At 36.9% G+C, this 26,149-nt stretch overlaps 2 protein-coding genes across 3 annotated transcripts in view; one reads left to right on the top strand and one right to left on the bottom strand.

The window, feature by feature from the left end:
* The window catches only part of LOC137410544 (MTRF1L release factor glutamine methyltransferase-like), a 33,386-nt gene extending 25,453 nt beyond the window's left edge, over nucleotides 1-7,933 (bottom strand). The window contains exon 1 of the mRNA XM_068095980.1: nucleotides 7,867-7,933. The gene's annotated coding sequence lies outside the window, so the exon portion shown is untranslated. The remainder of the gene's footprint in view (nucleotides 1-7,866) is intronic.
* A 317-nt stretch (nucleotides 7,934-8,250) lies between these two features.
* The window catches only part of LOC137393643 (protein saal1-like), a 29,418-nt gene continuing 11,519 nt past the window's right edge, over nucleotides 8,251-26,149 (top strand). Inside the window, exons 1-7 of one of the 2 annotated variants that reach the window (XM_068080291.1) lie at nucleotides 8,251-8,292; nucleotides 17,875-18,084; nucleotides 18,357-18,411; nucleotides 18,657-18,755; nucleotides 22,533-22,720; nucleotides 22,866-22,945; nucleotides 24,680-24,855. In XM_068080291.1, the coding sequence (XP_067936392.1) occupies nucleotides 17,881-18,084; nucleotides 18,357-18,411; nucleotides 18,657-18,755; nucleotides 22,533-22,720; nucleotides 22,866-22,945; nucleotides 24,680-24,855 (802 nt within the window). In that variant the 5' untranslated portion in view covers nucleotides 8,251-8,292; nucleotides 17,875-17,880. Of the gene's footprint in view, nucleotides 8,293-17,566; nucleotides 17,656-17,874; nucleotides 18,085-18,356; nucleotides 18,412-18,656; nucleotides 18,756-22,532; nucleotides 22,721-22,865; nucleotides 22,946-24,679; nucleotides 24,856-26,149 lie in introns of those variants that run through there. The other variant, XM_068080286.1, reaches the window with a different exon arrangement.

The following is a 26,149-nucleotide window of genomic DNA, read 5'->3' as shown; positions in this document are numbered from 1 at the left end:
AAACTAGCAATCTGTTTACTCTAAGATAAATTTTTTTGATAAATAAAGTGATAAATAAAAATTTATCACTTTTGTTTACAAAAAATACATGCATATTGATGTTATTATTGCATATTAAAATATTGTATGTAAATCGTTTACACCAGGAGAAAATTCAATTTAAAAAGAGGTGTATCAGTTTCATATAGCAAGTGCGCTAGTCCTTGTGTAGTGAAATCATCACCAAATGCTCATTATTTTACTGTCTCGTGTCTCGAGCCTCGAATTTTTACAAGACAGTGTCTCGTCTCGAACTTAAAAAACCTGTCTCATTCCACCTCTACAGTGAACCTCAACCTCTCCAGCAATCCAGCACCCTTCATAATTGCCACACTAAAGATCGGCATAAGTCTCTATAATCAAGCCTTCTGTTCTGACGGAGAAAGCAGGAATTCACCTTCATCAGCACAAAGCTTTAATCAAGTAGATGTAACCAGCGCAGAAGCCAGCTAAGTAAGTCCGTGCAACGGATCAGCAGTCGGTGTATGTCATATAATTGGCATCACATCAATTACATTTACCATAGCCTGAACAAACTTGGACAGCAGTATAATTAGCACGGCATAGTTTATTCGATTTGATTGTAATAGATCTTCATGGTATTGGACAAAAGTTTTTGGATCTTGTCCAAATTTAACTTTGAGTGGCGTCACCCCATTTATTTTATTACCCCTTAGACACTACGCCTAGCTGTTACCAAAGGGTATTGTCCTTTGTATTATTAACATATTGGTGGACATCTGCTTTCTTTTGAACTGTTAGAGCTGTAGTGACAGAAATTGATGCTAGACAGTGCACTAAGAAGTTTAGTGCGCACGAACGCAAACATCATTATCGGCTAAAAATAACGGTGTGACCCGTTGCGATAAGTTGACTGCTTGTCTTACTGACATTTGCCCTTGCGCAATTTCACCGATAAGTCTATGACAACTGCTGTATCTCATGAGCTGTGCAGCGGGCTAGAAATGGCTGACCAATCTGACCAGTGTTTATTAGTAGATGCAAATAATAGTGAAACAGGTAGTAGTAGTGAAATCAGTGTGCATGAACTTTTTCAAAATACAAACCTCAGCAGTAAGGATGTCGAGTTGGATAAAATGGCAGAATCAGGATATTTAGTGAAAGACCAGTTAGGACAAAAACCCTCTCAGCCTTAACTAAACAAAACCGACTAACAGAACTCAATTCAATTGTCAAAACTGTAAATCACAATCAGCATATCTTAGATGTCATCTACCGCAACTTTGAGAGCTTAAGTACGGTAGAAAAACTTGAGTGTGCACTGTATGATGTAGAAGATGCTACAACCCAGGCCAATGATGTGTTTGATAAATTGTATTTGTCGTCATCGGATAAAATCGATCCCCAAACGCTGAACCAGTTTGATTGTCACATTAAAAAAGTTGACGTGATTAAAGGAATATTCTGAAAAAGATTGTTGAGTTTGAAAAAATAGCAGCACAAGCCTCTGCAGAAAGTGAAGAACTTCAGCAGATGCAGAACGGCTTGTTGAAATGGAACACGCACTAGAAAAAGAAAGAAAGATCTTCGAGGAACGAAAAGAAGCTCAGGGTCAGGTACGCATGAAATCCCTCAACCAGTTACATGCCAAGAAATCTGACAGCACTGGCCAAGCTCAATTTGGTAGCCACCAACCTACTCATGCAGATATGCCTATTCAGCAGGAAGAGTTCTTACAAGACTGCAGCTTACCTAGTTGTCAACCAACTCACAGCAGCAGCAAGCAGCCACCAGCAAAAGAGTTAACAACCACTCGGAGTAATGAGTCGATAGACCACCAGCACCACAGCACATGTAATGAAGTTGATGCTGTAACCGCTATCGAGCACTTAGCAAAAAGCTTGGTTACTATGATAAGATCTACAAAACGTACAACGCTTACTCCAGCCAATTTCAAAGGAGATCCTCTCCAGTTTGCTGATTGGGAGACAGATTTTGATGCGTATATCCAGTCAGATATCTACTCAGTTATCTAAAAAAGTTTGCCATTGGTGAGCCTAGAGAGTGCCTAAGTGGGTTCTTCATAACAAATACTGCGGAAGCCTATACTCTAGCTAGGGGGCAACTAAGAGAATGCTTTGGAAGAATGAGGCTTTGACACATGCGCTGAGAAAACATTTAGAGGAATGGCCTGAGATACCACCCGAAGATGGTAAGCAGTTGCAAAAGCTAGCAGACTACCTCAATCAGGTCTGCAGCTCAATGGTGTCAATACCAGGGCTTAAGGTTCTCGATGACAGTGAAAAGATCAAGAAGTTAGCTGGCGAATTGTCCAGCTGAATGAAGACCAACTGGGCTAGAAAGAATATAGATATAAGAAAACGAGAAAGTCAGGAGCCGACATTTGCAGAGTTTGATCATTTCATCACTGATGAAGCAGAGCTACTCACAGAGCCATTACTAGAAAAAGAGAAAGAGTAAGCACCCAGCAGACATTGGTGAGAAAGACAGGTTCAAAGCTTTTCAACGTCAATGGAGCAGACTCCTAAATGGGAGTGTTTATTCTGCGGCAAAGTGCTTCTCACAAGTAACTGCTTTGAACTTGAAGCTAAGCCGTATAAAGCAAAGATAGCCTTCATAAAAAAAACGGCGACTTTGTTTTGGCTGCCTTAAAGAAGGGCATCGGACTGCTAATTGCCCTGAAACGATGACATGTAAGACTTGTAAGAAAATGCTCCCTTCATGTCTGCACAAAAGACCAGATGATTGGAATAATAGAGAGCCACAAGCCTCATATGCAAGCTCAGAACCTAAGGAAGCAAGGCCGAATATAATGACGAAACAGATGAAAGTTCGCTCCAATGCTAAGGAACATAAAATCAAGAATGATCAGATTGTCAAATCACATAACACACAAATTTGTGAACATAACACAAGGCACAGAAACTGATAAACTCAGTATGGTTTTACCAGTATACATATCAACAAATGCCAGCAAGAAGATACTCGTCTACGCCATGCTTGACATTCAATCGGACACCTGCTTCATTTCACAATCGGTAGCTTCTATGCTACAGCCTGAAAGCATCAGGGAGACTATAACTATCGCTACTATGACAGGTTCCTCAACGATAGAGCTCACAAAATACTTTAATATTGAATTACAAGACCTTTGGAAAGATTCAAGCATAACTATCTCAGCTTATGAAAGTGCCAGCCTACCTTGTGAGTGTCGACATATTCCTACCCCACTAGACATTCAACACCTGTCACACTTTCAAACGATACAAGACAGTCTACCACCTTACATGGATGATATATCAATTGGTCTCTTGCTAGGGACCGATTGTCCTGAAGTATTAGCGCCTATAGAGTCTGTACTTGGAGACCTCGGAGAACCATTTGCCATCAGAACCTTGTTAGACTGGACTGTTTGTGGAGGCAAGGCATCAGCTAGGGAAAGCTCACATAAAAGCGTGACAGCCAAGGTTTAAGTCAACACCACTCTAACGAAAGGTATTCAGCAAGAATATGAGTGTTTGCAGTATCGTGAAGAAAAACAAACGATTTCTCGGGATGATCTGAAGTTCTTGCCGATTATGGCCAAGGAGACGAAGCAACTGGAAAACAAATTTTACCGGATGTCACTCCCATTTCGACAGAGACCAAATCTGCCTGACAACAGGAACCAAGCCATAAAAAGATTAAACTCGCTTGTTAAGCGATTGGCCTCAGATCCAGAATTAAACAATGAATACCAAACCTTCATGAACCAACTCATAAAAAATGATCATGCCGAACCAGTTCTTGACACGGAAATGGAAAAATCAGGGAAGATTTGGTATATACCCCACTTTCCTGTAGTTCACCCGCAGAAAAAGAAGTGTAGTACAGAAAAAGAAGTTCAGAAAAAAGATAATGTTCGATTGTAGTCCCCGATATGCTGGTACATTCGTCAACGATCGTTTGCTAGAAGGTCCGGATCACATTAATAGTCTGGTGGGAATTCTCTGCAGATGTCGAAAAGAGCAAATCGCAGCATGTTGTGATATCGAAAATATGTTTTACAACTTTCATGTAAAAAAGAATGATCGAATGTTGTTAAAAATCGACCCACCGAGCTTAAAAAATGGGGGCTCTTGCTGACATGCCTTTACTCGAGAGCCATTCACATAGAAATCCTGGAATATCTGAGCCCTGACATTCTTATAAACGTGATGAGATGTTTTATGGCTAAAGGTGGTAACACCAGTACAATACGCTGTGACAATGGAACAAATTTCGTTGGTGCGAATAACGAACTGGGCAAGCGGATAGAGCTGTCGAGTGGTAAGATTAAAGATTACATGCTAGAAAACCGCATAGAGTTCAAGTTTAACACACCAGAGGCTAGCCACCAAGGAGGAGTGTTATATGAATGATATATTCAGTCCTCAATGATATAGCATTAATATACAGCAGGCGACTTACTTCCCAGACACTGAGAGCAGCATTTTACGAGGTCGCCAATATTTTCAACAGCCGCCCACTCATCGCCTCTACTATCAATGACCCAGCGGAAATGGTGATTACGCCTAATCACCCCTTCACCAAAAACCCAACATCGTTACCAGCCCGGCTGCCTGGAATCTTTGGTGACGATGAGATTTATGGAAGAAAACAGTGAAGAATGGCACAGCAGTTTTTCCAAGACTTTTGGAATCCCTGGAAGGCTGATTATTTGCAACAGCTGCCAATTAGACAAAAATGGACAATAATTCAAAGAAATGTCAAGGCAGGAGATGTCGTCATTATAAAAGATGAGCCCACTCCAAGAAACCAATGGAAAATCAGAATCATCACTAATCTAGTTAGAGGAGCTGACGATCTTATTAGAAAAGTTGATGCCAGATTGAGAAACAGCCATCTAGACAGAAATGGCAAACCCATATCACCCACCACATACTTGAGAAGACCCATTCAGAAAATTGTTGCGCTTATTCATGCATAGTTGAATTCATAAACAATCAGTAATTAGTAGATTTAGAAATAATGTGTCTTATGGAGTATTTAGTATTTAGAGTAAAGCAGTACATTGTACTCTGCTTATGAAAATCGTCATTTTTGGTTGGCAAAGGCATTCTCTGTCCTGAAGGTTACATAGATTAGATTCAGCTGAACAAACTCATGCTTAGTATGATGTGAAAGCTCGTGTTTCCAGCTCCACAATGGTATGCTCATACACAGCTTTACTACCATTACGGTTGACACATTATATAAATATAAAACCTCAAAAGTGGTCAGCCACTGGAGGGAGTATTGCACTAAAGTGACCAGACTTGAAACTATTAACCAGCTACAAGCACTTGAATAAGGCAAACCCTCTTTGTTAGTCTCTCTGAGTCAGTCAGTGTGAAATTCTATACGTTTTTGCTGCAACCTGCTGCGTGTTTTGGTGCTAGTGTTTTGGTGTTTTGCTGCTGGATTGAACTGTCAGGTTGCGTCATGGAATGTTAGACCAATCCTGGGACCTTTCTGCTCATCTATTTTTTTATGTTTCAAATTCTAATAAGTCAGTCACCTTCATAAACAGTCAGTTAGAAGTCTTCTTACTGGCCACTTGGTACTGGCAACCGTGAATATAGTTTTTACACAGAACATGATTGTTCATTCATATTATCAACAAAGGTTGTAATAAGGAGATAGACGGTCAGTTAGTTGAATTTAGCTTGTCTGCTCTTTTGTAATATTTTTAATTGTTGGAAAGATATACGTTTAATAGTAACTCAGTTTATTCTAGCAATAATGAACAGAGATTATGCAGCAACCAACATTATCTTCATGACTACATGTAACCTCTACAGTGTTACATATGAAGTGTTGTGCTTTATTATATTCATGTTATTATGCTAATATTATATCCCTTTTGCTATGCCAGTACATCTCATGTCCTTATCAATTAATTTGAATTAGTGTTATGTAATCTTTTTGCTTATGAGAAGTGTGTTTTACAGACTTCACGGTAATCTTAGTACAATAAAGATTAGCAGTGAATTCAAACTTTTTTAAAGCAACCTCAAGTTTTATAAGCGGGACAAAAGTCTCCACACCGCGGCAACCATATTTTCGTTCCGGTGCCACTGCGACAGAGTTCTTTTTTAGCTCATAAAGGGCACCGAGAAATTGTGAAGATAAAACAACAATGGCGCCTGAAAGTCGGGTCACCGGGTGTTGATAAGGAGGCTGAATTGTTCTGTAGAGAGTGCACTTCATGTCAGATCGTAATAGTGATCTTCCTGTACCAATCAATCCCACCCAAATGCCAAATGGTCCCTAGAAGTTTTGTGCCATTGATTTATTGGGTCCTCTACCGGATGGTCATCCTGTTTTGGTTCTAATCGATTATTTTGGTAGAATCTTTAATGTTTTTTTCTGAAAAATACTACGGTGGAGAAAGTTGTTATTTTTTTAGAAAATGAGTTTTCACTGTATGGGTAGTCGAAGTTGCTTCGCTCAGACAATGGTCTTCAGTTTGTCTCAGGCAAATTTCAAGGATACTTGAAGCAGTGTGGGGTGCAATGTGTATCCACTACACTTTTGTGGCTCCAAGCCGATGGAGAAGTTGAACGCATGAACCGAACCTTTTTTAAGGTTCTCAAAGTTGTGAAGAATGAGGGCAAAGATCTTGAGAAAGCTGTGCGCGAATTCGCTATTGCTTACAAGTTGAGCATTCAGCAACAGTAATGACACCTTTTTCCTTGATGTTTGGAAAAGAAATGAGAACAAAGTGATCATGTACAGCGATGTTGTTCGTGGTATAGACAGTGAGGCTAGAGACTGTGATGGTCAATATAAGGAAAGAATGAAAAGCTATGCCGATAGGGGCACTAGAGAGACCGAGTTTGGAGTGGGAAATAAGGGGGTTATGAAAGAGGAGAGCAAGGGGAAGTTAGACACCAACTATGGACGAGAAGAGCATACAGTTGTTAGGCTTCAAGGTTATGATATGGCTTGTGCGATTCCAAATGGTTCTTTGGTTTGACGAAATACATCTTATGCAAAGCAGCTTGTATCTCCTAGTTTTTCTGACAACAGCCAACAAGTAAATAAAAGTGTAGCACAGGTACCAAGCGGGCAATCTAGGTCTAGTGTTATTATGAAGGATGGCCTTTCCAGTCGTAGGTGTAGTTCTCGGGATCATAAGCGACCCTCAAGGTTTGATGATTTCCAAACGTATTAGCTACAAACTGCTGGGGTACTTGTCTTGTTTTATATTTTCATTTACTCGGTGCATTTCATGTATTTTGTCCACATAAAATTTAGACTGCTCCAGTTAGTAGTTGTCTTGTTTTATTGTGAGTACATAACTAAAGGACAACTAAGTACTTTTTGTTTTGTATTGTCTTTCACCATCTAAAGTCTTGGAGGGATGTTGTGTCCAAAGAGTTATGATGCTCTTTGTGTTTAAAGACTATGCTATATTCTAACGAAAGTCACGTGATATATATCATTATATGTGCGAGGTTTAAACGCCATTACAATTATCTGTTTTTTCGGTCAATAAATGCGATCGTAACCATCTGCATATCGTGTACACTTCAAGTGCATACAAAAACACAAAACATCTGAATCATAGCAATGAGCCTCTATAAAACTTTGTTACAAATGTTTTCGGAGTCCAAAAGTGCGTCAGAATACAAAATAAAAATAGACGTGCATGTACTTTCAATAATGCGCAACACGTGTTGTAAGATATTCGTGTATGTGAACTGCCAGCATAAGTGCATAACATATTATCTTGTAAAAAGGTTCCAGGCTTTTTATTTCATATGCATAATTATTTTGCTCTATGGCACTTTTGAGGTGCATTATGCTGGCTAACTCTACCGTTTGAGAACCAAGAAGCCGTCATCTGAACCGGGCTTGCGATGGATCGAGGCTCATATAGTCTGATATGGTGCCACAAGGCATTGGGTGTCACTTTTTACGAAAGAGGCAAGGTTATGGAGTATAACAGCGTTTAGATTTAACATGTAGACTGGAGCATCCTTTACTTTTTTATTTTTAACTACCAATGATACCATCATTAAGCAGCAATAATTAGCCATCTAAAGGGTGAGTAGAAATACATACACAGCTTTTTTCTTACGCTATGCGTAATTACCCATGTTAACCAATCAGCTTTATAGGCCAAAAAATCTTTTTTTTTTAATACGGCGGCTATTTGGGCCCAACGATATCAGTTAGGTACTTGTTCTGTTTCCGATATCTCACGGGTAGAAACTGTCGTTGAAGTTTGTACCTTAATTGCAGGTAATTTCTGTAGAAATTTTATATTTGTACTTGAATAGGTTCCCGCTGCTAACTATAGTAGAATGCTTACTTCATTATAACATAGTGCTATATTTTAGTGAGCTGATAAGCTTTGCTAATGAAACCAAGCCGGTAATCGAACGTTTTTGTGAGCTATTGAGCTGTATCTATAAAGAGTCTGAGATGTCCATTGAAAAATAGTTAAGGTCACCTTAATAACTCGAACTGCTCGTCTCCTGTAAATACTTTACTGAATGCTGGGCGACATTTACTTGTGAACTGAAATATCAAGGAGCTTCTTGAGCTGCAGGGAATGTCAAGCAACTAATACCAAAAATTCGCAAACTCTACATGTATTTCATCATTTAATAAATAATCAAATGATTAATTAATCATAAAATGCATCGCTACATTGAAAACTCTTCATACTATTCATTTAATTACACATCTGCAAAGACAAGCTGACTTATTATTGGTTGGCGTGTATTGCAATATACAATGTATCAATGATATAGATTATAATTCCTTAGGCCTACTATTCCATATCATATATATAGATAATAAACTATACATCAAACTACTGTCTGCCTTTGATTAGATTTTGTTGCTGTACCCACATGGCCTATATATCTGCAACTACATATGTCTCATGAACTCTGTTGCAGTCTTATAACTTGCCACGTTTTTTTAGTATTCTAGTCAGATCTCTTAACGTCCAATGCGTGTGCTGGATAAATCTTTCCCAAGCACAAATTTTAGAATTCTGTCAAAAATGCATCAGCCAATAAGTTGTTTGAGTAGGGTTGAATGGATTACATAACAATACAGATTAGTGAATTTATCATATAAGTTACACCATTCAAACCTTCACAAACTATATGGTAAAAGTGTAATGGAGAAAACAACATGTAGAAAAACTATTTGTGACTCAATAAATCTCTGTAATTGAAAAATTCAAGAGCAAACCAGCAGATGTTGAGTAATTGGGAATTATAGGGAACGCGTGAAATGGATGGTCAAACGATCAGGATAATTGTAAGACATTTTAACCATTGTGTCTAGAGGCAGCCATGGTTACTCACTACATTAGCACTTCACCCATGTACAATGTATGTAATTGCCTGTACAAGATAGAGATTGAACACTTTTGGTAGCCCTTCATCTATCGGTCTTACATAATCACCAATGCCATTCATTCATAATAAACAACCATCATGGCACTCTGCTATTTGACACTAATTTGTATCTACAGCAAATTTTTGGCTCCTGCAATGTTAAACAGGACATGCTATTTATTTTGCTTATAGAGCGTTTTCAGACGAATGTCAACAATATGGTTGATCTTCTCATCATGACCATTACCACAACCATCTGGACCCATCGTCTTTATCTTGCCAGTAGTATCATTCATATCCCTTTGGTGGTCCTGGTGTTTTGCAACCTTTCAATGAAATTAGATGTTTTAATTAGATAACATATCTTGTTGCATAACAATTTTGGGACTCTATTGGCTGTATAGAATAGTACGTAAGCCAGATTTTTTTTAGGCAAATTGTCTTCATGGAGAAGATTATTGCTGAGAAATTTACTCGTGCTCCTTATTAAAATATAGGTATCATTTAGAAGGTGCACTCCATTTCACCTGGAAATGCCTACAAAAATGGTGTAAATAATTTCACATTTTCAACTGCATACAACCTATAAAAAGGCTAATGGATTAGGTATAGAACTTACTATCATATCTGAATAAAACACGCAAAATAGATGTACTATATACTTCCTCAAAGACAAAACATTAGACAGTTTTTCATGTGAAAAAGGCTTGTGAAAGATTCAATTTCGCTTTATACGGCTTATCAACACAATATCGTTAGCTCAAGTTACTGCTTTCAATTGTGGGGGGAACAGTTTGCATATACACTATGCGACAGTTGTCCTTTTTACAGGAGCAATAATAGTAGACTTCCTTCGCTATAAAGCTCCTTCGCAGTGGTGTTATCGTGGTTGAATCATTCCCAACTTAGCTACTTCCAGTGGCCTACCTATAGTGGTTATATTCATATCATACAGTTGCCTACAGTACACACTCTCATACAACATAGTGCATGGTTGTGGCAGATGGATGATTTGGTAAGATAATGCAGAATTTTCAATGAAATAAGGCGTTTACTTCCTAATTGATTAATCATTTGATTATTCATTGAAGGATGGAGTAAATGAGTTCGCTATTTTCTCACCTTGGTTTCTTCAAGTAGTATAAGATTCCTTGCAGTGTGAGAAGCACTTTGATTGATATTTTGGCTCACTAGCAAACCTCATTCACTCTTTTGTATTTGGATGAATCAACATTGTTGCTATGGTTTAATTTGCAACAAACCTTGCAGGTTGTTTGTAAATAGTGCCCCATAGCTCACAAAAGCATCAGATTCTATGCTTTCTTTCTTTAGTAAGGCATATAAGCTTATTAGGATGTGATACTGGATTGTAATTAACTATGAAATCCATGATAGCTAGCGGTGAGAATCAATTTAGGTAGAGATATAAAATACTCACTGCTACTACTAGTAATAACAACAGCCTCTCACTGAGCAAAAATGAAAACTGACTAAATACCTAACTGCTATTGATACAAGCGAATACCCACCGTATAAAAATGGACCCATATCTGGATCTACATATATGATTGGCTGATTTGGTGAATTGCTCATGGCGGAAGAAAAAATGTATTTTGTATTTCTACTCACCTTTTTATAGCTAGTTATCAGAGATAGGCACTGGAGTTAGCATGTTTGCTCGAGCAACCCTTAAGGCACATTTCTTGGAGCTCATCTCACAAATGAATTGAATCTATTCTCCGGTATCTTCTACTTAAGGTAGAATTGTATTGACTCCAAGCATCCTACCACTAAGAATTGAATCGAGTTTTTACTGTCATATAAAGGATTTTATTAAATTCTCTATTTGCAGTAAGCAAAACGATTTGAGTCAAAATGCACAAATGCTTCCTTTTATTATTACTGTGTTGGCGAAAAATCCATACAATCGATCTGTTAGTTGATGTGGGCCAAAGCCAAGACATCAGTGCAGTCGCATGAGGCCAATATCAATACAATTGTAACAGCAACGTTCACCACATCCCATTTTTCGTAGATTGATTCTCCATTGATTTCCTACCGATGTTTTTGGTACCGCCTCATAACACGACTACATAGATGTTCATCTCAATCGATTTTCTATCTCAATCAATAATTTCATAGTTTGAATCGATCTAAAAATTTTGGGCCTTTAGACATCAAATTTGCGTTTTCTTTTATGCATGAATCCCACAGACATTATCGTATAGTCAGTGTATGAAAATCACTTATTATTGTAATGATGATATAATAAAGAAGCTATAGAAGTTTTTTGGGATATTTATTTTACTGGTTATTGCTAATAATAATTATAGTTATTTAGACTTGCCTATCATCAGTGTCACTGTTGTTGAAGTCATCAGGTCCTGGATCAAGATGCATTATTGATGACGAGGAATTTGACCTGCTATCAACAATATGATATTACCATATTGTATGCTGTGCTATTAGTATTAATAGTTATAAAAGAGATATGTTTAAGAACTTTATTAACACATTTTTATCCCCAGCTTAAAAATCAATGTGTAAAATGTGCTGTAGGTCCTGTTTTTATATACAATTTGTTAACACTTTTATGGCTCAAATTTGTGATGTCATTAAAGAAATGTATACCTTCTATGTGGTGTACTTTCACTCCTAGATCTATAGCATTGACCTGACCTAGATCTGCTCCTTGATCTATAGTGTCGACCTGACATGGATCTACTCTTTGATCTATAGCGTTTACCTGCCCTAGATCTGCTCCTTGATCTATACCGTTGACTTGACCTGGATATGCTCCTTGATCTATCGTCTCAACCTGACCCGGATCTGCTCCTTGATCTATACCATTGACCTGTCCTGGATCTGCTCTTTGATCTATATCATATACCTGCCCTGGAATTGTTTTTTGATCTATAGCGCCTGCCCTGGATCCGCTCCTTGATCTATACCGGTGACTAGATCTGGTCTTTGATTTATAGCATCTACCTGACCTGGATCTTCTCCTTGATCTGTACCATTAACCTGCCTTGAATCTGCTTCTTGATTTATAACACCGACCTGCTCTTTCAAACTGCTTCCATCTCATGGCTGTGATTTATTTCTTGTTGATGGGGCACTTCAAGTTGTGTATGACCTATATAAAGTGTAGATAATAATGTGCTGTGATGCAATTGTTCAACTTACTATCTCACACTTGTCCTACCAGGAAGTAAATAGGTCATCATGATATTATTTTTTTTGCAAAATGTATTATATGATTGTCCCTGCATCATACATAATTTCCGGTTTATTTAAAATAGTTTATTTAATTTTGAATAAATTGATCATGCGAATTTTAATAATTATTAAGAAAATAAACTAAAATTATTGATTATCTCTAAAATAAAATAAAAAAAATTTGCAAATTGTTCCAATACATTAATTTCTACATATTACCTTTTTCTCTCCAATCGTGGATTTAGCTGTGACCGGTTGTCATCTATTAAATTGAAATTGTCATTCTGTGTTTTGTTGGCTAGTGGTAATAAAGTACGCTGACTTAATGATCTGTAATAAATTGTCATTATTGTCAACACGAAATAAAATTATGCAGAAATAAGATTGAAAGACAACAAACTTTCTAATAGCAAGAAAAATATAATTTAGATGAGCATGTCTCCTAGCAGATTGATTTATAAAAGATGTAGTCTGCAAGAGTATGAGCTTTTACAATTTTCACATCGTATGAGCACAAAACTGTAGAGTGTAGACTTACTGAGTCAGGCATCCTATATTCTATTATAGTGCTTACTCTTCATCTCTTTCGGATAAAGGGTGATTATGTAAACATCAATGACGTTACAATGGATCCTACTGTTGCATTACTTTCTACAAATAAAACTAGATTAATCATCACAACACTAGAATATCTTGCTTGTGTGTGAACACTTTATGTATTAGTGTTACCCTACAGTGTGCCAGATATTCATTACAATAGAGAAAATGACTTCTAAAAAATTGAAGAAAATATTTTTTATGTAATCACATTGTAAGTACAGAAATACTATTTTGTAGATGTGTAAAACTCTATCAACTTTATTTGCAAAGCGCAACTGGTAAACGTGCATATGATGTACATGTTTAAACTGAATTAGATTGAAGCATATTGATAACAGCTATCAGGCCTGTATTCCCTGGTTGCAAGTTGGGGCTGCAAAAGTTAGGCGACTAGTTATGAACACCTGAAGGTTTGGGGGCGATGTAAGCCCCCCAATGGTGTTTGGGGCAGCGTCTTGAAGCTCTAAACCTTTTAAGCCTCAATAACTCTCAAAGTATGCATAAATGCAATCAATTGTAAGCATCAAAAACTACATAAATATATTTCTTATGGTTCATGGTAGGAAAAACCTTTTTTTATTCAATGAATGATATAAAACTCATGACATTACAGATTTCCGCAAGGGACATTGACAGAACAAGAGCTATTACTTCTTTATTGCAATAGCTCTTGTCCTGTCAATGTGTCTATGGCAGAAATATTTCACAACTGATTCTGTATTTATTTCAACATCTTTATGCATGTGTAATATTACAAGATTATTTAGACGAGCCTGTCCCATAGCGCTCCTCATAGATGTTTTGGTTTGCTTCAATGCAGAAAAGATCTCTCACTCACTGCATTAGTGGCAGGCAAAACCGATACTAGATTAGTGAGCCTCTTCAGTTCATCGCGAGTTGCGCTAGAGCGCTAATAATCATTAGTTGGAAATTTCAAGTGAATGAGCTTAGACTGCAATTCTTAGTATTCAGCCACCGAAAATCACTAAAAGGTTGGGGTGGCCCAGCCGCCCCAGGGAATACGGGCCTGACAGTTATCAAACTGATAAAAGTACAAATTAGTACAAATGTGTGTGTGTACAAAATGGGTGACAGGATCTATATGCATAGTAGCTTATAGCTACATTAGATACTATGTAATGTCTAACAAACATGTACATTTAGATCACATTTAATTACGCATAATTGTACAATAATTAAAATTATGTACTATGTCTTATTTTATCTTGTGACTGTAGAGTAGATGGAGATGTACCATGAGAACATACATTTATCTGCCCATCACTGGTTGATGATGATATTGGCGTACTACATGTAACAAACATTTCCAAAGTTATTTAGTAAACAGATGCAAACAGTTGCAATACAAAAAATATGATATCATTAAAAACAAGTTGAAAATGGAACTTGAAGATGTTGTTGTTTAACTTACTCTTTTTCCACATCTGTACAATGTTGACTTTGTGTTCCAATGATTATATTTGACCTGCCATCACTTATCTAGATTGCTGGGGGTGGGATATATATATATACATACATACATATACATACATATACATACATATATATACATATATATACATATATATACACATATATATATATATATATGTATATATATATGTATATATACATATATATGTATATGTATATATATACATATATATGTATATATATGTATACAGTATATATATATATATATATGTATATATATATGTATATATATTATATATATACTCATGCTACAGACAGTACTGTTTTGGCTAGTAAAGCCTCATCAGTGCAGCTCAGAGGAGGCAAGGGAGACAAATCCCATTGCCAATGAGAGTTGACTTCGTGTCATGAAACAACTAAGTTGTCGCACAGACTAAGAATGTCAGTGTTCTGACACCAGAGTGCTCAAATCACAAAAGTGATGAGCTATGCACGAAACAAAGGCGGGGTTCAAATACAAGTAGCGTTAAAATATAGGTGGTGTTCAAATAGAGGTGGCATTCAAATAGAGGTGGCGTTCAAATAGAGGGGGCATTCAAGTAGAGGTTTTACTGCGTATATATATACATGTATATGTATACATATGTATATGCATATATATACTCGTTTTACTGTGTATATATATATACACACACCGTAAAACCTCAAATTGAACGCCACCTCTATTTGAACGCTACTTTTATTTGATTGCCACTATGAGAAAAGGGTTGAAAAATAGAGCGTCACCCTCTATTTGAACCCCACTTTGACTATCTGAAATCTTTAGGAACCCATAATATAAAGGTATCAGTAGAAAAGTGTTCATAAAATCGTATTAATAATGAATCACTTACATTAATAACAATCAATTTTCTTGTTGTTCCACTCTAAAGCTTTTCGCATTTTTTGTTGTTAAAACTTTGAAAGCAACACCATAGAAATAATCAATAACGGTCTCTGACTAATACTAGTTCCTTATTTAACGCAATTTTAATATTTCGAACCACATATATAAAAATAGTTTTAATTTACGATGGTAGATGAACTTTGAAAGCAACACCATAGAAATAATTAATAACTGTCTCAGGCTAATAGTAGTTCCTTGTTTAACGTGGTCGTAATACTTCGATTTACATATATAAAAATGCTTTGCAAATTTTGGGCCAAAGGTTACGTTTAAAGGGTTAATGGGTTAAAAGCAGCATGTAAAAGTTTCACTCCATCCAAAAATTGTTTGGATGTTAATATTGACTAGTTCAGCAGTGCAGAAGAACAGTTGAGGTCAGAAGACATTGTAGAAGGTCATGGACAACTAGAAGATATTTGTTCCATCGAAAGCAGCAATCAGAATACCGCTATCCGAGCAAACAATTCAAATTATTTTTAAAAAACGTTAATTTTGGTTTCTGCATGTAATATAAGTATGGTTCATTTATGTCACTTGTTCATAAATATATGTTTGTATCATTTGGTAGATTATCATTATGTAACTTATAATATAGCAAATTTATAGCGTATTATTTGATAGCATCTTTGCGGTAATCTGATCATACAATTGATTGACGTTTGTAACTCCTCTTCTATTGCACATAAAAAGCTAGTTTTGGCTCAAACTGTAGCAAACATATCAATGAGTGCTTTTATGTAACATCGGTAAACATAGATAGAAAATAAAAATATGTCTTCAAATTTAGAATTGAAAAAATTTGAAACTGCCACCAAATTGCAAAGAAGGACACAGGCTATAATACTGTATCATCGCAAGTCAATTGCAAGCATTAGATATCAACTGGTAGAGATATTTCTCGGTTTCTCAATGTATATTTATTAAGAGATCTTTGACAAGTTGGAGGTAAGTTAGCAAACATATTGCATCCAAAAGGTTTAATATCACTCTACATTCACTTCGGCGGTAGAAGGGCTAAATTCATCTTACCAAAATTCTGACAAGCCATTTAAAAAATGCACTGCCAGCTTCTATTTGAATGCCACTTCCAATTGACTGGCACTATAGAGGAAGTGTTGAAAAATAGAGTGCCATGGCATTCAATAAGAGGTTTTACGGTATATCCTGGTAATACCATCTTCTGCGATGAAGTCAAATTACCCGTATATAATAGTTAGGGCTGTAACGATTACAAAAAAGTTATAGCTGCATTGATAAGTCTATATAGATCCTCAGATTTAAAATGCTTCGCAGTAAATCGTTGTCTGGATATATATGTTGTTGCATTAGCTGTGTAGCAGCAATAATAAACATGCTTAATACTGCTAAGTACGCAGTATAATTGCAGTGTTTACATTTACTGCTGCAGCATACATGCAGTACAACTAGCGGTATTTTTTAATGTGCAGTAATCAGCAATAGTGCAGTGGTGGTATTGCTTACTGTACAGTGTGCAGCTTTAGATGCAGTGGAAGTGTTGCTAGTGTACATTGACTCAGTGCAGTTTTACTGCACCACAACTTTGATAGTAGTATCAAGTAGCAACTACCAAAATCAGAAGATAGGCAGTGACAGCAAGCTGTTAGTTACTACTTAAAGTTATGCTCTCTTGAAAAGTTAACATTTCCGTGAAAGTGTTCAAATACTTCGACGATAGTCTACCATTTTGACAAATATACTGTCGGCAACCACAGATTCGATTATTGGTTTTCTATTCAATCTCCATTTACGACGTTGTCTAACGGTTCGTTTTGCCCCTCCCCTCTCCATAGTCAATAAGACGTAGGTTGTAAAAATTGTCAAAGGTCAAGACTCTTCATAACCTAAAATCTTGACCAGAGCTGGACACCATTTATCCACTTCGTTATCAATTAGCCAGTACTAGAACTCAGTTTTACGATTGGCCCTCGCTGTTTTCAATGCGGCAATTTATTGTTTTGCGACGAGATTCAGTTTAGTTGATTAATAATTTATAAAGGCGACAGTTTACATGTGGAAGTTATTTGCTAGGTGTGATGTGTTTTTAACAATTTATTGTGATTTGTACTCCAATTTTGTTTGTGTATCTTTTGTTATGTACGCTCTCGCTTCAAACGCAGTTGTGCAAGTATCTAATGCCGTGATTAAGCGCTATTCGAATCATTTTACCTGATTGGGCATATACATGTATATCATTTTGTGTTTCTAGTTCAAAGCCAGTAATGTCGATGTATTGTCTTTTATTCGAAGAAAGTCATGAGTGCGTCTTGTGACGAAGATGTGGCGAGTAGTTGTCCTTTCAAGTTGGCTGGAGGAGAAAGTCCGGTACCAGGAAGCTGCAGTCCTGCACCATTAAGAAACCCATCACCTCCAAACGAACTTATTGGGTTGTCTGATAGCATTGGGAGGACAGCTTTCAGCAAACATTGGTTTTTTACAACTTTAATGAAACTAATTAAGGTGTGCCAATAACTTCCATGTACATACCAAAATAATTGATACTTTTAAGATTTATTTTAACATGAAAATTGCATGGAAGTTTTATAAACTTGGCTCAGCTTCGACTATCATTTAGTCTTAAAGGGTCTTGTTTTCAGTTTCATCACTTACAAGTCAAGCATAACCAATTGTCACTCATTAATTTGCATAATTTTAATTTTATTGTCAGATGACCATATTTTTTCACTCATTAGTTATATTATTTTGCGATTGACTGAGCCAGTCTGATACAGGTAATAGAGAAACCAAAGACAGATGAGGTGACGGATGATTCTGCTGCTACCAGAGGTCAGTCTAGTTCAGTCTACTAGGCAAGAGTTACAGACAACACTGAGCATATGTTACATATTCTTATTCTATAAATCTTACATAATATTAGATAATGCATATTACATAAGACCAAACCTAGCTTCCAAGTAGTTGGATTACAAGAGTGAACCACCACTCCCAGCTTACATATAATCTTACATAATAAAGTTACATATCTCTGTCGGCACCTGTAATACAGCATTAGGTACAATGTATGTTTCCAGAAAAAACACCGGTTGTTTCTATCAAAGATAATGAACCGGTCAAGTCGGTAGACCCTGAAGCAACCTCTCCTAGCAAAAATTCTGCACCAGAGAATGGAGGTGAGGTCCTTAGTTGTCCTGCCACCTGTATCTTTATTAGTATGTATCAGGGTTGTGGACATTGAAGAAAATCGACTACTCGATGATGCCCAGATTTAAAATACATTAACGTTACAGTTAATTTTTACATGTGGGTATTGTTGTAGTCACAGTAGCAGTAGTATGTCACAGCTGTGGCATAATTGCATTGCATACTTTTACCACTGCACAATCCACAGTGTATATGCATTACAACTATTTTCCAATGTGCAGTAAGCAGAATATATGCCGTGGCGGTATTATCCCACTGCACCAATGCTCCCATTACATACTGTACTTTAATACAGTACTGTTGGTAGTGGGAGTGTTGCTTGGATGTATTTTGCAATGCTAGATGCAGTAGCAACTTATGCGTTACACTATACATAGAATCACAGCACATTTTTGTCAAAGCTCATCACATAATCAGTGCTACTACAATTCAATTGCAAGAGGTGAATGTTGCTTAAACGAGCACGATTGGGCAAACAAATTGATTGAATTCTGCATATTTCCTATGGTTGATATGGTAGTCTGTTATGGTTTTAATATATGTCAATATCATCAGAATGGTGATAATGCCTGACTCCCTATGTACAGACCTGCAATGAGGCAGTACTGTGTAAATGCATGCGATGTATGTACATGCACCCTTATATTTATATACAGTGGAATCTTTTCTTACAAAGGACTACATATGAAATTTTCAAATTACTCAACATTTTATTATAAAAAAATGCTTCGACTCACGCCTTTTGTATTTTGCCCGTTTGCTTTTTTTTGGTGCAATCCACAGCCTGTCTCGCTCAGTTTTATTTGCTAGCGAAAGTCAGTACAGTAAACGAAAAGCGTTTCGTTTACATTCGTTTTATAATTTGGAGTTATCATATATTACATACAAAGTAGGACAACTTTTGTTTCTAGCAGTTCAATTTCCGTGTTTTTTGTAAGGTTTTAAGTTTTTTCATTTAAGTTTTTTAGTTGGTTCAGGACTTATGGTTAAAAGGTTTTATTCTGAGCAACACAAATCAAGGCAACAAAACAACAACCATATCTTCTGTTCGCCGTCTTCCCCCTTCCTGTGGTCTACATTTAGCCTTCTTCAGACGGCTTAAAGTTAACTTGTAAACAAGCGTACCATTCAGTTTTTATTTGTTGTTTTTTCTGCTCTTTCCATATGTGTTTTTTCTATTTATTATGTAGTAGTATAATTCTAACAGGTTTATGGTTCTAACAAGGTATTTGTTATAGGTTTTAACCATTACATGTGTTTATAATTTATACAGCTGTTATATCCTGATTAGGGCATTCATATAGTATGTTCAGTTATTCCTTAGGAAATTTTCTATTTATGACATGGCTTCCAGAACGAATTAATTTTGTAAGTGGAGGTTCCATTGTACATATGTATTAAAAGTAATTCTTTTTTACATTTGTATAATTTTTTTGTCATACCCGGTTTAAGTATCAATAGTTTGTTGGCAATGATTAGCTTTAATCTTAACGTTGAACCCTAAGCTAGGTCGTTGAACCAGTGCTTAGGATAGCCTCTTGACACTATAGGTAACTGACTAGAGTTATTTGAACATTTATCATATTACAAAGTTATGTATTAGGTTGGGAGTGTGTCTGCTGACAAAGTGGTTAACCATGACAGATCGACACTGCCGTTGTGTATTAGGTTGGGAGTGTATCTGCTGCCAAAGTGGTTAACCATGGCAGATCGACACTGCCGTTATGTGTTAGGTTGGGACTGTGTCTGCTACCAAAGTGGTTAACCATAACAGATCGACACTGCCGTTATGTATTAGGTTGGGAGTGTGTCTGCTACCAAAGTGGTTAACCATGACAGATCGACACTGCCGTTATGTATTAGGTTGGGAGTGTGTCTGCTACCAAAGTGGTTAACCATGACAGATCGATACCACCGTTATTTATTAGGTTGGGACTGTGTCTGCTACCAAAGTGGTTAACCATGACAGATCGATACCACCGTTATGTATTAGGTTGGGACTGTGTCTGCTACCAAAGTGGTTAACCATGACAGATCGACACTGCCGTTATGTATTAGGTTGGGAGTGTGTCTGCTACCAAAGTGGTTAACCATGACAGATCGACACTGCCGTTGTGTATTAGGTTGGGAGTGTGTCTGCTGCCAAAGTGGTTAACCATGACAGATATCCATCATGGTGTTTTTACTGATCTTGTAGCTTTCGAGTTTATTAATATGTTATAGCAAGAAGTTGCTCTTGCACTCTAGTAGACCTTAAAATATAAACCTCCTTTTATGTAAAACCTCTGGATGTAAGTAATTTATGTAGTTTTTGCTTTGTATCATGTAAGAAATTTCATATAATGTAAAGTGTCAAGTCGGTGCTAATTCTCAAATTCGATTTGAATAATGAGAGTACCAAAGTTAGCCTTAAAAGTATCATTTTCTTTTTGCCACATCTAGAATCTGGTATGTATCACATGTATCTGGGATATCTATTATATGGGCGTGCTCATAAATAATAGTTTGACGTTTAGAGTTATTTGATGCCACTACACATGCACATTTGCTACCATTATAAAACTCTTTGAATTAATTGATGCAGTACTTTCTTGGTTTTCAAATAGTATAAAATTTACTGCTTTCAAAACAGTGGTTCTGGAGCAAAATGTCCCATCATTTACGCATGTTGCACTTCATAGCTCCAGAACTACCATTTTGAAAGCAGTAAATTTTATATTACGCGAAAGCCAAGAAAATACTGCATCAATTAATTCAAAGAATTTTATAATGGGAGCAATTGTGCATGTGTAGCGGCATCAAATAACTCTAAATGTCAAATTATTATTTCTGAACAGGCCCACATATACTAGCACCCTAGCAGTTTAGCGTGCTGTAAGAGATCATCAGGTAAAGCACTGAGAATAAATATATGCATAAATATTCTCAAGCGCTACTAGGTGGTAGATTAGTGTAGTTGTTAAAGTACCAGTCTACCAGCTGAATATCACGAGTTCGAGTTCCACTAAAAGCAATCTTTTATCCTAACCTCTAACCATAACTTCAGATGGACAGACAGACGCTGCTTTTATTCTACTCTTGCGTTTCTTTGACTTCATTTTAAACATGGAATATATTTTTTCTTTGCAGCACAGACCGTGTTGTGGCAAAAAAAGTGATTTAAATTGCCATTGAAGGTGTGTGGCCCCCTTAATGTAATACGAAATTACAGTAAATGGATCCTAAACTAGATGTAAATGATAAGAGAAACAAATTGTCGATACAAACCAATGATACCCCAATTGCTTCAGTCATTAAATTAAAAAGTTAAGTTTAATTTTTTTCTTTTCTGATGGGCCAAAGGGATAAGTTTGGAAATAATTAGGCAGTTCACATGTATTTTACTGTTTGTATAACGTGAAATGTCTATAACATAAACGTTCCTGGAACGGATTATTCACGTCGCAGGGACATTTACTGCATACATACAGCTAGTGTGTAGGTATATTAATACGCATACAGCTATTGAGTACCTCTATTCAGGTGCATACAGCTGGTGATGACCTCTGATTATTAAGCGTGCAGCCAGTGGGTAGCTCTATTGATATATATATATATATACAGCTAGTGCGTACCTCTATTAATAAGTGGAAACCTAATGAGTAGCTCAATTCATATGCATGCTCCTAGGAAGTACCTCTATAATTAATATGTGGACAGCTAATATGTAGCTCTATGCAGGCTGCTAGCTAGTAATTATGATACAGGATCAGCAGACAAAGAGAACAAAGCTGAAGAGACCAGAATTATGAACATAGATGATGACCTGCAGGATGAACTCTGTCAGCTCTGGGACATGAGCTCAGATGAGGACGTGGCTAAACTGCTACAGGAATACAAGGCTGTAGAATTGCTCTCCGAAGTCATAACCCAGTCAGAAGCACCGAGAGCTACTGTAGGTCATGGAAATGCACAGTGCACCTACATGTATATGTATCTCTATATTACGTTTTGTGCTCCTGCTTAGTCTGAAAATTATCTGAAGTTAGTTGAGCAATTCTTTAGGCAGTTCAACGAAGAGAGGTTGGTTTCTTTTGTAGGAGATTGCTGTAGGAATACTTGGAAACATGGCCTGTACAACAAGCGTTTGTGAAAGCATGGCTGACTGCATGACTCTTGTGTAAGACTCTTTGGATCTGTTTTCTTTTTGCTCATCCCTTTTTGCTTACTGAACTTCCAATGCTATCAGATATTTCATGACTATAGGTTATAGGTGCCTAGTTGCTGGTGAACATGGAGTGTTGTTTGTTATTTCTTTACGAATGCTGCTTTGAATACAACTTATAAACTTTTATCATATTTTCCTCATCTCGATCTCTAATTCCTCTTTCACATTCTTATTCTTTCCTATTCACCATACAGTCTTCATACCCAGAGTTCTTTCCTATTCACCATACAGTCTTCATACCCAGAGTTCTTTCCTATTCACCATACAGTCTTCATACCCAGAGTTCTTTCCTATTCACCATACAGTCTTCATACCCAGAGTTCTTTCCTATTCACCATACAGTCTTCATACCCAGAGTTCTTTCCTATTCACCATACAGTCTTCATACCCAGAGTTCTTTCCTATTCACCATACAGTCTTCATACTTAGAGTTCTTCCCTATTCACCATACAGTCTTCATACCCAGAGTTCTTTCCTATTCACCATACAGTCTTCATACCCAGAGTTCTTTCCTATTCACCATACAGTCTTCATACCCAGAGTTCTTTCCTATTCACCATACAGTCTTCATACCCAGAGTTCTTTCCTATTCACCATACAGTCTTCATACCCAGAGTTCTTCCCTATTCACCATACAGTCTTCATACCCAGAGTTCTTTCCTATTCACCATACAGTCTTCATACCCAGAGTTCTTTTTCCATACCCGGAGTTCTTTCTTCATACCCAGAATTCTTTCTTCATACCCATGATTTCTTCTTCACATGTATAATTCCTTCTAGCCTGTCTTGACAAACTGTCGTTTTTGTGGAGTTGTCCCCCGGCAAGCGCGGCGAGCAAGACAACAGCTTGTCACAAGACGCACTGCACCTGATGCATCAACTGCAATGAAAGGGATTTGTTCTTTTTTGTCTATGCGGCTTGGCTGCGATGTTATGTCGGTCGCTCCATTGGTAATCATAACAGATTTCGCCCAAAAATTTATGTAGAAAAAAAAGGTATTCTCTGCGGTAAACTTTAGTAGAACTTAAGAACTTATTAGGCAACAACAACAACTAAACGTGTTGTTATTTGTGCGCTCAGTCAGTTTTATTTTAAGTTTTACTAAAGTTTACCACAGAGACTGGTCTCTGGTTTAACGTTATATATTTTTTTCTACATAAATTTTTGTGTGAAATCCGTTATGATTACCAATGGAGCGACCGACAACATCACAGCCAAGCCACATAGACGGAAGAGAACAACTCCCTTTCGGTGCAGCTGATGCGTCAGGGGCAGTGCATCTTGTGACAAGCTGTTGTTTTGCTCGCCCCGCTCAATGGGGGACAACTCCACAAAACTACAGTTTGTCAAGACAGGCTAAATTCTTTCATACCCATGATTCCTTCTTCATATCCACTATTCCTCTTCTACATGAACAGTTTATATTCGAAAATTTTTTTTTATACAAACTGATTCTTTCTTGCTGCTTACAATTCCTCTTTCACACTAATGTTGTTTTCTTATCCACAGTCATTCATAATACCACTTTTTTTACCGCGGTTCTGGTTTCTCGCAGCAATTTTTTTTCATACCAACAATTTCTGCTTTGTACCATCTTTGATATTCTTGACCCTTTCTCGCGCTTCAGTCACAAGAAAACAAGAGATTTGTTCTTTTTGGTTATTGACCGGTATGTAAAATTGTAGTGATATCTCACTCCGCCTACTCACCAACTCTGACACTCCAACTCTGGTTGAGGCCACCAGATTTCTCTCCACGGTTCTCTCTAGCGAGAAGTGTCAAGAGACATGGTTAGAAGCGTGGGGGTCTGACACTCAGCACTGCCAAAATATCGCATTCATACTGAGTAGCTCAGTCAACAGTGAGTATTGTGACCCATTTGTTTAGGTGTAGGAACATGTAGGTGGGCTGGTAATAACAACTGATACATTGAGGAGTAGATGGTTGCATTTAGGAGACGACAGCTATATCATGGTTCACTCACAGGCTTGATCGAATTAGTGTTTGTTGTGGGTTTTCTATTTTTTGCATAAATTGTCTCATTGACAATTATGTCTTATCATTAGCTTTATGTGTTCTACAGTTGCGCTATTCTTACGCATTTGTAGTTATTTCCATATTATATTAGTACACTTTTATAAGTGTACTAATATAATATGGAAATAATATATACCACATTATTTTCATATTGTACTAAATATTATAATATTAATATTTCAAATATTAGTACATTTTGGAGTTTCACTCTGAATACATGTTCTCTGTGAATTTGTGATCATGCATGCTTATTTACAGGTGTTCATAATAGTTTGTATTCGTAATAGTCAGCATTCATAGAAGGTTGCATTCATGGAAGGTTGCACTCATATAAGTCTTCATTCTGATATGAGTCTTCATTCATACGAGTCTTCATTCATACGAGTTTTCATTCATACGAGTCTTCGTTCATACGAGTCTTCGTTCATACGAGTCTACGTTCATACGAGTCTTCATTCATACGAGTCTTCGTTCATACGAGTCTTCATTCATACGAGTCTTTATTCATACGGGTCTTTATTCATACGGGTCTTTATTCATATGATTCTTCGTTCATACGAGTCTTTATTCATATGAGTCTTTATTCATACGAGTCTTTATTCATATGAGTCTTCATTCATACGAGTCTTCATTCATACGAGTCTTCATTCATACGAGTCTTCATTCATACGAGTCTTCATTCATACGAGCCTTCATTCATACGAGTCTTCATTCATACGAGTCTTCATTCATACGAGTCTTCATTCATACGAGTCTTTATTCATACGAGTCTTCATTCATACGAGTCTTCATTCATACGAGTCTTCGTTCATACGAGTCTTCGTTCATACGAGTCTTCATTCATACGAGTCTTCATTCATACAAGTCTTCATTCTTACGAGTCTTCATTCATACGAGTCTTCATTCATGCGAGTCTTCATTCATGCGAGTCTTCGTTCATACGAGTCTTCGTTCATACGAGTCTTCGTTCATACGAGTCTTCATTCATACGAGTCTTCATTCATACAAGTCTTCATTCTTACGAGTCTTCATTCATACGAGTCTTCATTCATGCGAGTCTTCATTCATGCGAGTCTTCGTTCATACGAGTCTTCGTTCATACGAGTCTTCGTTCATAC

Source organism: Watersipora subatra, chromosome 1 (assembly GCF_963576615.1).
Source record: "Watersipora subatra chromosome 1, tzWatSuba1.1, whole genome shotgun sequence".
NCBI lineage: Eukaryota > Metazoa > Bryozoa > Gymnolaemata > Cheilostomatida > Watersiporidae > Watersipora > Watersipora subatra.
Note: the sequence above shows the minus strand (reverse complement) of the source record. Positions and strands in the feature narration are given on the sequence as shown.